General features: G+C 42.9%; 1 protein-coding gene across 2 annotated transcripts in view; it reads right to left on the reverse strand.

Moving 5' to 3' along the window:
* Nucleotides 1-199: 199 nt before the first annotated feature.
* Nucleotides 200-13,982, reverse strand: part of ttc33 (tetratricopeptide repeat domain 33) — a 28,942-nt gene continuing 15,159 nt past the window's right edge. For both annotated transcript variants that reach the window (XM_015943217.3, XM_015943218.3), the window contains exons 4-5: nucleotides 6,889-7,020; nucleotides 200-992 (exon numbers count right to left, since the gene is read on the reverse strand). In XM_015943217.3, the coding sequence (XP_015798703.1) occupies nucleotides 621-992; nucleotides 6,889-7,020 (504 nt within the window). In that variant the 3' untranslated portion in view covers nucleotides 200-620. The remainder of the gene's footprint in view (nucleotides 993-6,888; nucleotides 7,021-13,982) is intronic.

Consider the following 13,982-nt stretch of genomic DNA (forward strand, 5'->3'; position numbering starts at 1 on the left):
TGATGGAAAAAGTCTGAATCATGCAGACAACAGCTGCTGTGTGGATGTTTTGAAGCAGCACAGACGGATCGCAACAAGCTTCTCTAATAAACTCCCAAGTGACGTAATCCCAGATTACTGTGATTAAAGGCATGCCTAGTAAATAATCAGCTTAACTTAAACACTTTAAAGGATTTGCATGTTTTTCAAAAACAATAAATTCAATGAAGAAAAAGTTTATTTGCTTACTGAGTTTTTTTCTCTACACAAACTCTGAGAGGCTGTCAGTTCTAATCAGCCTGTTTAATGTTTTATCATTTATGCTGAAGACTTTTATTAAAATCATCTAAACAAGATGGCGGTTTAAATTCTACGGTAATTCCAAAGAAAAGACGTGTCCATTTTCAAAATAATGACCCACTAAAATAGAAACAGTTCACATTTATAACTTTAAATGAGCATCTGGATCCGTTCTCAGCAGCTGGAACACCGACTGAAACCCGACTCCCTGGCTGGTTTCCTCGTCTTTCCACGCTGGCTTTCAGCTTCATGAGCCAAAGCAGATATAAAAACTAAACATTCAGCTGATGCTCTAAAAGACATCATCTCTGATTATAAACTTTACGCTTCACTCGGGACAATCAAAGTCCTCTAGCTTTGACGAACTTCTCCTCCGACGGTGTAACTGCTCCCCCTGATCCTTCTCCACTCACTACGTTTTGCAGGTTACCCTCTGCGTCTATGACCACGGCGGTCCTCTTCAGCTCCTCATATTGGGTCTGTCGCTCAGCAATGGCAACGCAAGCTGCTAGAACCTCGTCAGTCTCAAAATCATAGTCCTGTTGGAGCTCAGGGGCGTTAAGGATCTGTGTTTTGGTCTCCTCCTCTTGTCTCATCTTCTCCTTTGTTGCCAACTGCTGCTTCTGAAGCGTCCGTGCCCACTTCAGGTCTTCTTGCCACAGGGCGCTCTCAGATGGACACAGATGGATCGCTGTCTGGAAGGACCTCACTGCCTGCAGGGACAGCGCTGATATGGGTTAAAGATGAAAACACATGATAGGACAAAAAAGAAAGAAGTCGCTAAACTTGATGAATAAAATCGTGTGTTAGGCCAAAAAAAAGTAAAAATTAGATAAAATTTTTCAATCTTAATATTTATAATAGTTATATGTTCGATACCAAACATGTTCATGTTCTGTTCACTAAGGCCTGGAACACGCCAGACTCGGAAGCGCGATGAAGCGTTGCGAACTTGTTAACCTACGCTCTGGGTCACATCAGCTGCGAAGCGCCACGAAGGCTCGCGCCGTGCAGCGATCGCTTCGGCGTGAGCTCTATTTTCTTGTGAGCCGTGAGTGAGCCACGTCAATTCTGGCAGGAAGTCAAACCACAGCAGAAAAGACAGGCCGGTAAATTTAACAAAATAAAATAACAATTTCTAAATATAACACCGCAATTGATAAATGTGATAATTTCTGTGTATCTAAACAGACTAGAGAGATGAAAATGAACAAATACACACACATAGCAGAGAAACTGTGTTGCCATCATTTTAAATGCAGTTTTTACATCAAAAGATGGATTAAATTCAATTCAAGTTTATTTATATAGCGCCAAATCACGACAAGAGTCGTCTCAAGGCACTTCACATAATAAACATTCCAATTCACAGTTCATTAAGCCAATCAGAAACAATGTTTCCTGTATAAGGAACCCAGCAAATTGCATCAAGTCACTGACGAGTGTCAGTGACTTTACAGCAATCCTCATACTAAGCAAGCATGCAGCGACAGTGGAGAGGAAAACTCCCTTTTAACAGGAAGAAACCTCCAGAGAATCCTGGCTCAGTGTAAGCAGCCACCCTCCACGACTCACTGGGGATCGAGAAGACAGAGCAGGCGCACACATACGCACGCACGCACGCACGCACACACACACACACACACACACGCTCGTTGAAAATTCTCTCCTGATGTGAACAGAGGAGGAGCGGACAGCGCACGAATTTCGTGAGCGATCCACTTCGTGGTACTTCACAGCTGACATGTTCCAGGCTTAAATCTCTCTGACATGTGGGGTTTTCAGCAGTTTGAGTACCTTCCAGAATGAGCTGTTTCAGGGCTCTGTCACTTTAAGAAAACAAGCCAGAGCTGGCCACGCCCACTCATCCCCCCCACACTCAGGCTGCTACTAGCTGAGAATCTCCAATTTCAACTGCTCCCCCAGCAGCAGCTCGCTCTTGCATGTGAGGCAGTTCTATCCTACTTTCCCCATTTGTGACATCACAAACAGGTACATTTTTGAAACAGCTTGTTCTAGGCAAGTAACTAAAATTGAATACAGACAGAAAACAGACAGGCATGTTTTTTTCATGTTTGGAGTGTTTACAGAAGCAGTTGACACACATGGCAGAAAAAAAGGATGCAAAAGATGAGTCTTGCATAATTCGTCCTAGGGCTGGACGATATAGAAAAAAAGCATATCGATTATAAAAATTCCTATTAATCAATATCAATAATTATTGATAATTATAAAAAATGTAGAAAATATATTTTATGTGCAGTCCTGGCCATTTAATGTCATTACTTTATGACAAAACAAGTTGTTAGTGCCACCAGACTTGATTTTTATTAAATCTAAGTCTTTTTTTCTCAAACTTGCAAAAACCAAAATATTGCCGGGCTGGTGAACTACTGTAACTTGTTTAAAGGACTATTTCCTCCACCTCTCCTTGCTGCAACATCTTGCTGTCTGTTTAGGTTTGAGGGTAGGATTTGGTGGCGGCGCATGCCTGTTTTTGATTCGTTGGGAGTAAATACAGACTAGTATTAAGCTGATAGGTTTGAATTGAAAAAAGGAAACTTCTTTTTGAAGTTTTTACTGACCCATTTTTTCCCCCATCACGCCATACGTCTATCGGTCAATATATATTGTTATTGAATTATTGGCCTAATATGTCCTCTATAACCACCTGTTCGTCTTTCACATAAATTGTTCAAATGCTCAAAGCCCCCTAACTAAGTATTTGGGCTAATACCAATATCCGATATTAATATCACTGTTAAGGCCGATATTTGCCGATACCAATTTACGCTTCTGAAATCAGCAAATTTTGTAAATACTGAAATGATGCAAGCTGGATTTTTGAACATTTTCCTATTTTTCTATAAAGTGGAATTTGCAATGTTATTTACACACACACCACACACATTTACACTTCTGAGATGATTACCATCACTGTCAAAGTACTAAACAATTACACATCATCACCCCCCTCACCCTATGAAACAGATACACAAACAGAAACAAGAAGGAAAAAATATTGGTTGTTAATATCGGCCGTTTTACTCATCGGACTGATACGTTATGATATGATATATGATATGTTAAAAAAAGACAAACATCGGCTGATACCGATATTGATGCAGATATATCGTGCATCCCTACCCCTAACCCTATTTTTAAAATACATCAAGATTTCTGCTGTAATTCTTAACTATTATCTTAAATGACTCATTTATTGTAAATTTAGAAAAGGCAGAATCAGGATAGCCTCGTGTTCACCAAGATGACTAAAGTGCCTACACAAGAGCACAACTTGAACATGTTGGTGCACACAAAGCTTTTAAAACTCGACCAAACAAGTCAGGCTATAAATAGATGTTTGTTCTTTCATACCAGAGCTTCATTATACATGGAGGTGTGTCTATACTTGGTTTAGTTTAGGCTTAAGGAACTTTCAACACTTCCCATTGTTGTGTTTGATGCTGTTGGACAGTTTGATGCCTACTCGCTTGTAGGCATGCATGAGCGACGCCAGCCTGAAGGCTTCCTTAATGCAGCCCAGGTTGCTTGTCCATGGAGGGATGGGGGCCATAATGTAGTTGTGTTCTGCAGGTTTTATACACCTGCAGGTTCAAACCTGTTCTGTGGCAATTTAGGCAATGTCCAAGCCTGAAGCATCTGGGTGTGCTTTTCAAATTATCTCAGCGGCTGGGAGCTCATGAAAAAAAAAGAAGGAACAAATAAAATGTAGTGAATAGAATAATTTATGTTTGTACCAACTTCTGTAATGCTTTGTTGGTCTGATTGGTGAACATCCAGTTGTAACAGTCAGATTATCATCTAATTAGTTTAAACCAGGGGCACTCTTAGAACCAGGGGCACTCAAACACAAGTGACTAAGGGCCACATAAAGCTTTTCGATGAGTCAAAGGGCCAGTCCGGAGGGAAGCGAGGCGCAGGCCGCCTATTGAGGACCGCTGTCTTTAAGCTATTGGCCACAGGCAAAATTCCTTCGAATGGCATGTGTAAAGAAGTATTAAAACCTCAGATCAAAAAGGTTTTTGGATTTTCACGGCTGGAATTTAAAGAAAATCTGATGTTTTTGACTGGAGCAGGAAAAACAGAGACTAGCTTCTGGGCTAAGCCCTGTGCAGCTGTTTCACAAGGAGATCTGCTGAAACAGCCATATTAAACAATCCCCGACTCCGGTGTTTCTGCGTTAGCGTTATAGCACAAAACAACGTGTCATCAGTCAGATGTAGCTTCTGAAGCCTCAGCTGGTTGGTCAGATTTGTTTTTTTCTCTGGGATACGGCGATGAGAACGGATAATGAATTACCAGAGAGGTTCAACCGAACTCCAAACCCCGCTAGCTGGATATCACTACCGGAGGTCCAGACATGTTTTGGACCGTTTGACTCAGAAGACCTGTGACCTGATTTGGACACTGGGGAGGATTCTGTTTCTCCTCAGAACCAAAATAGATAGTTTGTTTACTTTATTTAAATATTTCATGTCTGTAAACATCTTTTGTACGTTCTTGCTGTGTCTGATTTCTAATTCCATTTTTGATTATTTTTTAAAACACAGGAAAGGTTTTTCTTCACCTTGCTAACGTTTCGTTTGCCGACTGCAAAACATCCTCAGAGCTGACGCTGATGGTGGCGTCACTTCCTACTCCGTTTATCCACAGGCAGCAGAGGACATTGTCGCCCTCTGCTGCCCGCTCTCCCCTCTCCGACGATGCCGTCCCATGCACGATCCAATGTGTAGTCCCCGTTGTCCCTGTTCATGGTCCCACATCCACGTCTCCTTATCTCTATAGCTTCCTTTATCCATCTTTTGTATTTCTGTTGTTCAATGTTATGATCCTTGTGTTGTCCCAGTCCATTATATGGTTTCCTCTTGTGCAGTGATCTGTTACGGCTGACTTCTTTATTGTGCTTTCTGCTTCTTCTTTTGCTGCTCTTGTGTGTTTTCGATTTGCCTCTTTCTCGCACTCCTTTCTATGATCTATTGTTCGTGTATTGAGTTGGCGTCCGATTTCTCCTATGTATGTTTTATTGCAGAGTTTGCATGGGATTTCGTAGATGACTCCACATTTATGTCCAGCTGGTAATTTGTCTTTTGGGTGTACTAGTCCATTTCTAACTGTTGTGTATGGCTTTGTTGGTGTGTTTATGTTGTGTTTTTTCATTGTTGCTCTTATTTTTTCTGTTATGCCTCTGATGTATGGTAGGGTTATCACTGGTTTTGGTTCTGGTCTTTCTGGGTTTCTGGTTCTTTGCTTAGGTTGTTCTTTTCTTTCTGTTGTTTTGCCTTGTTTATTGCCCATGTCGGGTATCAGCAGGTCTTTAAAGCGCGTTGTATGTGTTTGTCCTCTTGTTTACGGTCTCTTTCTTCTGTTATCATGATTGCTAGGTGATATAATGTTCTGATTACTAACATTTTGTGTATGGTAGAGTGTTCTGATGTCTACAAAAGATGGATAAATGAAGCCATAGAGATAAGGAGACGTGGATGTGGGACCATGAACAGAGACGATGGGGTCTACACATTGGATCGTGCATGGGACTGCATCGTCGGAGAGGGGAGAGCGGGCAGCAGAGGGCGACAACGTCCTCTGCTGCCCGCGGATAAACGGAGTAGGAAGTGACGCCACCATCAGCTCTGAGTATGTTTGCAGCCGCAAACAAAACTGTCAGCAAGGTAAAGCGAAACCTTTTCTGTGTTTTAAAAAGAACCAAAAATGGAATTTCATTTCTGTGCTCATAGAGCTTCCACCAGGAGCTCTAAGATGATAAACGAGTTATCAGCTGGTCTAAGCTCCATCATACTGTCCCAATATAATTCAATAATCTTAAAATAAATAAAATAACGTGCTGCCAGTTTTACCGCTGCCTGTATGTATTGATATACGTAACCAATAGCTTAGCAGAATAAATCTTCCTGATGCTGGAGTAACTCCTTAGTTTGACTCGTTTGCACTAATCCAGGATCGCACAGAGGCTCTACCGGTACCAGGAGGATCAAATGTTGAAATATGGGGATTATCTTTTAGATTATATGTCCAAATGACTTGTTTTTTCCTTACCAGAGCTAACACAGTTAGCAGTGTTGCTGCAGTCATGCTAACGGGACTCGTCTGGAGTCCAGAAGTGCCGGTGTGGTTCTAGATGGATTTATAGATGAAGGTCAATATCTTAGATCAGATCTGTTATTTAAAAATGCGTGTAGGACACGGATATATGGCTCAGACCTGTTGCTGCAGATGTGAACGCAATTTTCCGTAATAATTAAGAGCACGGCAGGAAACAAACTACAGTTGTTTACTATACTACCTTGTTTAACGTGTTGGAGTGACGTGTGCGGAACACAGTTCTTCACTGTCTGGAGGAGAGGATTTTGATTTTCTGTAATGATTTATGACTAAACATAATGTAAAATTGAACCCAGTTCATATTTATATAAATGTTAAAGTGTAGTTACACTGAATTTCTACAATTTTAATGCCGAGTCTGGCCAATACCTTTAAACACTCCATCAAATGACTGAAACTGACAACACATTCCCTGGCTCTTTGCAGCAAGCCATCGTTTCGGCCACAAGTCGCCATCGTACTCACCAGATCCACCTCTCCTAGGTTGAGCTGTGCGCGGCCCAGGGTCTGCCAGGCCTGCCACCACAACGGCTGGAACTTCACAGCCATCTCTGCAGCCTTCACAGCTGGAAACTCTTCATGCAACATGGTCAAGACCTGCAGACACAAAGTACAAGCTTAGTGATTTCATCCATGAAACCATGCATCTCCAAAATAAAAAAACCTAACAAGGATTGACAAACAGAGAGCACCAAAAAAAAAAAATACCTCAAATGCTCACAGAAAACCTTTCCTCTAATCTTTCTGCACTCCGTGTTTTTAACACATAGTTAAATAAGAGAAACCTTGTGAACTGTGCAGATGAAACCGTCCTTGGGGTGGGCGAGGTCAAAAGTCATGTTTTAACGGGGCGGGCCTGGGAACGAGTCTCCGCACCCTGAGAGTAAGCATCACATCTCTAAAGCTGATCTTCACCTGTGTGTGTCACACGTCATGTGATCAGGAAGCAGAAAATCCATAAATTGGGAGATCGTTTAGGACGCTGCTGTGAAAAAAAGCGGGAAGCTATAACCGGAAAAGCTTCTGCTGCTCACACTGCGACAACGGATTGTGAAAGAACGGAAAACTCTAGAAACACGCTAATTCTTCCTGATGTATGAAGTGAGTCTACTCTTTGTTTTGGTAGTCTACATGAGCGTAGAGCACAACGTTCTGACTCTTCAAAAAGCAGTAAAAATGCTCAAAAACGCTGGCAGTCGGGCAGTTATTGAGTTCATGTATGATGGCGTTGAATTTTAAAGGCACAATTTGATGCAGAGAAATTGCTTATTTTCCACAGGCGGCAAACATGATTTTAGGTTTTGTGTGAAAAAACGTAGACTTAAGCCTGAGTCATGCTTCTGCGTCTGCGTCAGTGCGGACACACGCAACACCATTATCCGTCCTTGCGGGCCTGCTGGAGAGCCCCGGCAAGGACGGACGGAGTCGAGCTCTCTTTTCTAAACATCCGTCCGTCGAGACGGAGAACGCAAGCTTGTGATTGGTCAGGGCACCGATGTCGTCTACACCGCTGCCATTGCGCCCTCAAAAACATAAAGAGAGCCGAGGATAACTAGCGGCAGACACGGAGAAGCTTGAAGAACACCTCGCAAAAAAACTCTAAAAATATGAACGTTTTATTCCCCCGTGACTGGAGGAGTGAAAAGATGCGCAGCAAGCGTTTTATTTGTGGACGGAAATGACAGGAAACGTGGGTTTAGAGGTGGCGAGCGCACAAATTTGTCCGTGTTAAAAAGTCTCTTATATACAAAAAACACAATATAAACACACTATATTGGACAGATACATGACAGGGTACCACAGTACAGCGCTACGCCCTCTGTTGTCCTGGCGGGGAATTGCTTTGCAACACTCCCCAGGAGACGTAGAAGTTTGAGAGCAAAACATCTCCGTCCGTGCGTGTCTCTCCCTTTTGGAGCTGACGGAGAAGCATGACTCAGGCTTTAGGCTGCCTATAAAGATAAATATAACATTGTTTAACCTTTACCTGCCTGCTCAACCAACTTGGTAGAGCACATCTACAGTCACTACATCTCACTGAAGCATTAAATGAACGTAACAAGAAAAAAAATAGTAAAACTAAATTATTCTAAATAATATGGAGTTGTTTAAAGACAAGGAGTAACATTGTTATATTGCATTATTATCATCTTAATATTAGGTCGGGTTTACGTGGACAGGTGTTGTGTTTATATAGTTGTCCCAGAGAGAACGCGTATTCCCCCGAGTCGAGAGAGCACACCGGGCAGGAACACTGGATCCAGCTGGCCACACCTTGAATCCAGCTAATGAGATGCAGAGTTATGTTTCTGTTTAGTGGAACAGTGAAACATGAGTTTTGTTACTTTAATGTTCAGTTTGCAGAAGACAAAAATATATATTTATTGTTCTCATGTGATAATTTCAACAAGCGGAGATATTTTCCCTAATAGGAAGATCAACACATCTGTCTAGACTCCGTTCATATAAACAAGTAAACGGATCTCTGTTTGTTTCCACACATCTTGTGAAAATACTTTTATAGGTGTTTCCAGGGATCCCATATTACCTTTTCTAACTCATTTTCTTTCTTCCTTCCTTCTCATCTTTTTTTCTTTAAAATTTTCCACTATCCCCATTTTTTATTACGACATTTTTAAAATAATTTTTATATAGAAATGTTTAAAATCTTTTTTTAATTATTTTTTTGTTTTTGTGAAGCATCTTATGATTTTTATAGTTTCTTCTTCTACTGTTAAATGGTAAATGGCCCGTATTTGTAAAGCGCCTTCTTAGGGTTCTACAGCACACATTCACACGCTGGTGGTGATGAGCTAGGATGTAGCCACAGCTTCTCTGGGGCACACTGACAGAGGTGAGGCTGCCGAACACAGGCGCCACCGGTTCCTCCGACCACCACCAGCAGGCAAGGTGGGTTAAGTGTCTTGCCCAAGCACACAACAACAGAATTCTCTGGTGGGAGCCGGGATCGAACCTGCAACCTTCCAATTACTGGACAACCTGCTCTACCTCCTGAGCTACTGCTGTCCCTTTTAGCTTTGATTGCTGCTCATCTCCATAAATGTATCTGCTGGAGACATAAATACACCTTGCTGCCTACAACGGTTCATGTGGACACTTGAGAAATTAAATATTAAAATCTAATTATTCGCTTTATTATTTTCAAATTTTTGAACAGTCTAAAATTAAAAATACAAAAAAAAAACAACAAGCGCTTTGGGGTTTTTGCATCCGATTCAAATGCCAATAACAAAAACATCAGTGACTGTTTCATTTAGTTTTTTGCAATTGAAAATGAAAAGAATGACTGCTATGTGCTTGTTGTGTTTCTATCTGTATTTATCCCATAATCATAAAATTAATCAGGTGATAACCAACCAAAACTTTCCTGTCTTACTGAGAGATACAGTAAGATAAATCTAAAAACTAAATGTAAACAAACATGTAAACAAAAGAGGATGATTTGGTTAGACCCAGTTTCAGACCACCAGGAGCTCGGATGCGAGGGAACTAGTGACTGAATCAAACAGGAGGAAACAACTGAGGGGATAAAGAAGTGTGTCAGTGTCTCTGTCACGATGCACCTCACACGAGCCTCTGAATCTAAACACCAACAATGGCAACAGACACCGATAGGTAAGAGCATAGTACACATGTAGCCAAAAATAACCCAAACAACAACATTAGAAAGGCCAGCCTGACGCTGTTTTGTGTTGATGTGACTCACGACATAAGAGGGGAAAAGATGGGATAGGGTTTCTCCAGGCCTGGCCCTTTAATGATTTCCTTCTCAAATTACCAACAATGGATAATATCACATTAGGCAAACACAACTCCATGTGATGTGAATGACTGTGGATACAAGAGGAGACTTTTTTATGTCAATGATTATTGTGTTGGTTAGAAGAAATGAACAAAAAAATAGAAAGCTCCATTTGGGCTGATTACATCATTGGCGTCATGGTCCCCTCCCCCCAAAAAAGGCTGAGTAAAGAAATCTTATTTTCAAAGAGGACACGAAAAGGAATAATGACCCTGAGTCTACTGACACACCAACTCATAGGAAGAAAAAATAATAATCCCGGGTCCAGCAATGATGTGTAACTATGCGGGACCTCATGCAACAAGCTGACCAGGAAAACACATTTTGATTTGTAAACAAGTTGATTGTAACCATCTGCTAATGGTACTTTGCTCAAAATCACAGTACAGGGTACAACTACCACTCTTACAGATTTCTAAAAAATAAAATAAAATCATACATAATTCCTGAGAGGGGGAAAACTCTGAATAACAACTTTTAAGTCTCTATATATCATTTGAAACTTTGTTGGGGCTCAAAAGGCTCAGGAGCCCTAACAAATGGCCAAACATAACCCCATTACCGAGCTGTTATAGTGGAAAGACTGGTTTGCTCTGCGCACTTAGGTTGGAAATAAATGTTAAATGAGTTGTGCTGATAGGTCGGATTACACCAATGGCTCTATGATGTTGACCGAAACCGGATACTCTGTGTAAAGCTGTGTACACTAGCCGTATAACTCAACAGGGAAGCTATGATCCATCTTGCATTCAATCAGTCTGAATATTCCCAGTGCATCCTGGAACGTTACATTCCACAACATTCTTCCCAACATTTGATGTTTTACTCTCATCCAACTGTCATGGTTTGCTGAATCTAACTGTGTTGTGCTGAGTCTTCTGTGTGCAGATGGGTGTGTCTGGAGAGCAGCTGGAGAGCAGCTGCTACCTATCTGTTCATCAGTGGTCAGGGGATTTAAGGAGCGTTGGGACAACTCATCAGTACCGGATGATACTCAGCATTGGGTAGAACTTTGCCAGCACCTAGCGCATGTCTGAAAACTTGTTTTTTTTGTATCTCGCCTTCCTGAGATTATCTGTCCTGTTCTCCTCCGACCTCCTCAGGAAACTTCTCCTCCACCAACCAAGCCTCCATCAGCTGCAAGAAGACTCATCGGATTCCAACCCTGTCTGCCAGTCCCATCGCTCACCCCTGACCGCCTGCTCTCCAAATCCCCACCTGCCAACTCGGACACCTCCAACTCTGGTACTCAGCTCCCAGCCTCACCTGACTCTCGCTCTACCAGCTCAGCCAGCCGTGACTCGCCCACCCCTCTCAGCCTTACCAACAACCAGGAAACTGTAAGCTACAAACTCATTTCTTTCACGGTCAAACCTGCATATACTCACTCCAGTCTCTGTTCTAGAACCCCACCGGAACCATCGGATCTCAGACCATCATCTCCTTCATACATTATAATAAACCTTTTTACTTACCTTTGTCTCCGTGCATGATTCTGCATGTCGTGGGTCAAAAGACTGCAGCCCAGCATGACAGAATCATCCGGTCAAAATTCTGACCCACTCGCAGAATCTCTCCCGCCGGCTCTCGCCTCGACTTTATTCAAACATGAAAATTCCATCCAGTCCCTTCTCGAGCACCAGTCCAAAACAAACCAACACCTGTTTCAATTAGAATCCGTAATCCGGCAGTTCAATGATAAACTAACAGCGTCTATTCCTTCTGCTCCGCCGTCAGCCGCTCAAGCGCTTCCGGTTCAAACCGTCCAAGCACCCCGTTTGCATTTCCGGGTCCCGGAGTCTTCTCCATCAGACACTTACCGGGGTGAATTCGGCCAAGTTCGAGGTTTTCTCCTGCAATGTGATCTAACTTTCGGAACATACCCTGAAACATACAACAATGACCAAATAAAGATTTCCTACATCGTAGGTCTGCTCCGCGGTCGCGCCCTCCAATGGGCAGAGGCACGTAGTCGTGATCCTGATTTTCTTAAAGGCACATTGCACGATTTTCTCACTGAATTTAGGAACACTTTTGACAATACTGAAACACCCGCCGAGATATCAAAGACATTATGGAATATGAAACAAGGTAAACAAACGGTCCTAGATTTTGCCATAGACTTTAGAACCCTCGCTACCATCTCCAAAATGGATCCAGACTCCCTCAAAGGAGCCTTCTCCCAAGCCCTCAACACTAGTTTGCAAGACCAATTAGCTTTTTGTCCAGAACCAGAAACATTGGAGGACCTGATCAGTTTGGCTGCCCGCATAGAGAAGAGGCAACGAAGCCGCCCAAGACCTGTCCAGCCGTGTTATCAGCCAGTGTTGCAAAACCAATTTGTCCAATCCGCTTCACCACCAAGACCCATCAATGTTTCGGTCCCTCAGGACGAGCCCATGCAGGTTGGCCGGGCCAGCCTAACTCCAGAGGAAAGATTACACAGACTCTCCTCCCGACTTTGCTTGTATTGTGGAAAGCCTGGCCATTTCCTGTCTAGTTGCCCTGTTTGCCCAAAAGGGAGAGCCCGCCAATAATTCCGGGAGTATTGGTGGGTGGTAATATGGATAACAAGTCTTCCCGTTGTGAACTAAACTGCTCTGTCTCATTTAATCAGGACTGTTTTCCTGCTAAGGCCTTGGTGGATTCAGGTTGTGAGAGAAACCTTCTGGACCAGACAATCGTGGACCGACTCAACATTCCTACGACACCACTTACCACCCCCATCAGGGCATCATCATTGGACGGTAATTCGCTGACCACAATCACCCACCAGACAGCGCCAGTAAAGTTGTTAATCTCCGGTAACCATCATGAAACCATAACCTTTTTCGTGTTCCCTTCGCCCCAGACTCCGGTTGTTTTGGGTCATGACTGGTTAGTCACTCACAATCCTCACATTGACTGGAAAACCAATCAGATTTCATCCTGGAGCCCATATTGCTTATCTCACTGCCTCCTATCTGCTAACCTCTCTGTCTCAGCTCCAGTTTCCAGTACACCTACTCCTCCCGATCTGTCTCTGGTTCCATCTGAATATCATGATTTACAAGCTGTGTTCTGTAAAGACCGGGCCTCCTCTCTGCCACCTCATCGCCCGTACGACTGCTGTATTGATCTCCTGCAGGGCGCTACATTACCCTCCAGTAGATTATACAGTTTGTCCAAGCCCGAACGGGAATGCATGGCCACTTACATTTCAGAATCTCTAGCTGCCGGTATTATTCGCCCATCTACATCTCCTCTTGGAGCAGGTTTTTTCTTTGTTGCAAAAAAGGACGGCTCTCTACGCCCCTGTATCGATTATAGGGGGCTTAACCAAATTACAATAAAAAACAAGTATCCTCTGCCTCTGTTATCCTCCACTTTTGATCCTGTCCAGAAAGCCACCATTTTCACAAAACTAGATCTCCGTAATGCTTACCACCTGGTCCGTATCCGAGAGGGTGACGAGTGGAAGACGGCATTCAAGACACCCTTGGGCCACTATGAATATCTGGTAATGCCCTTTGGCCTCACCAACGCCCCTGCTGTTTTCCAGTCACTAGTCAACTCGGTTCTCCACGATTTCATTGATAAGTTCGTTACAGTTTACCTCGACGATATCCTGATATTCTCCAGCAGCCTCTCAGAACACCGCCATCACGTCCGAGCTGTACTGCAACGTCTTTTGGAAAACCGCCTCTTTGTTAAAGCCGAGAAATGCGAATTCCACGCCTCATCCGTGAAGTTTCTT

The sequence above is a fragment of the Nothobranchius furzeri genome, chromosome 6, assembly GCF_043380555.1.
Source record: "Nothobranchius furzeri strain GRZ-AD chromosome 6, NfurGRZ-RIMD1, whole genome shotgun sequence".
In the NCBI taxonomy this organism is placed as follows: Eukaryota; Metazoa; Chordata; class Actinopteri; order Cyprinodontiformes; family Nothobranchiidae; genus Nothobranchius; species Nothobranchius furzeri.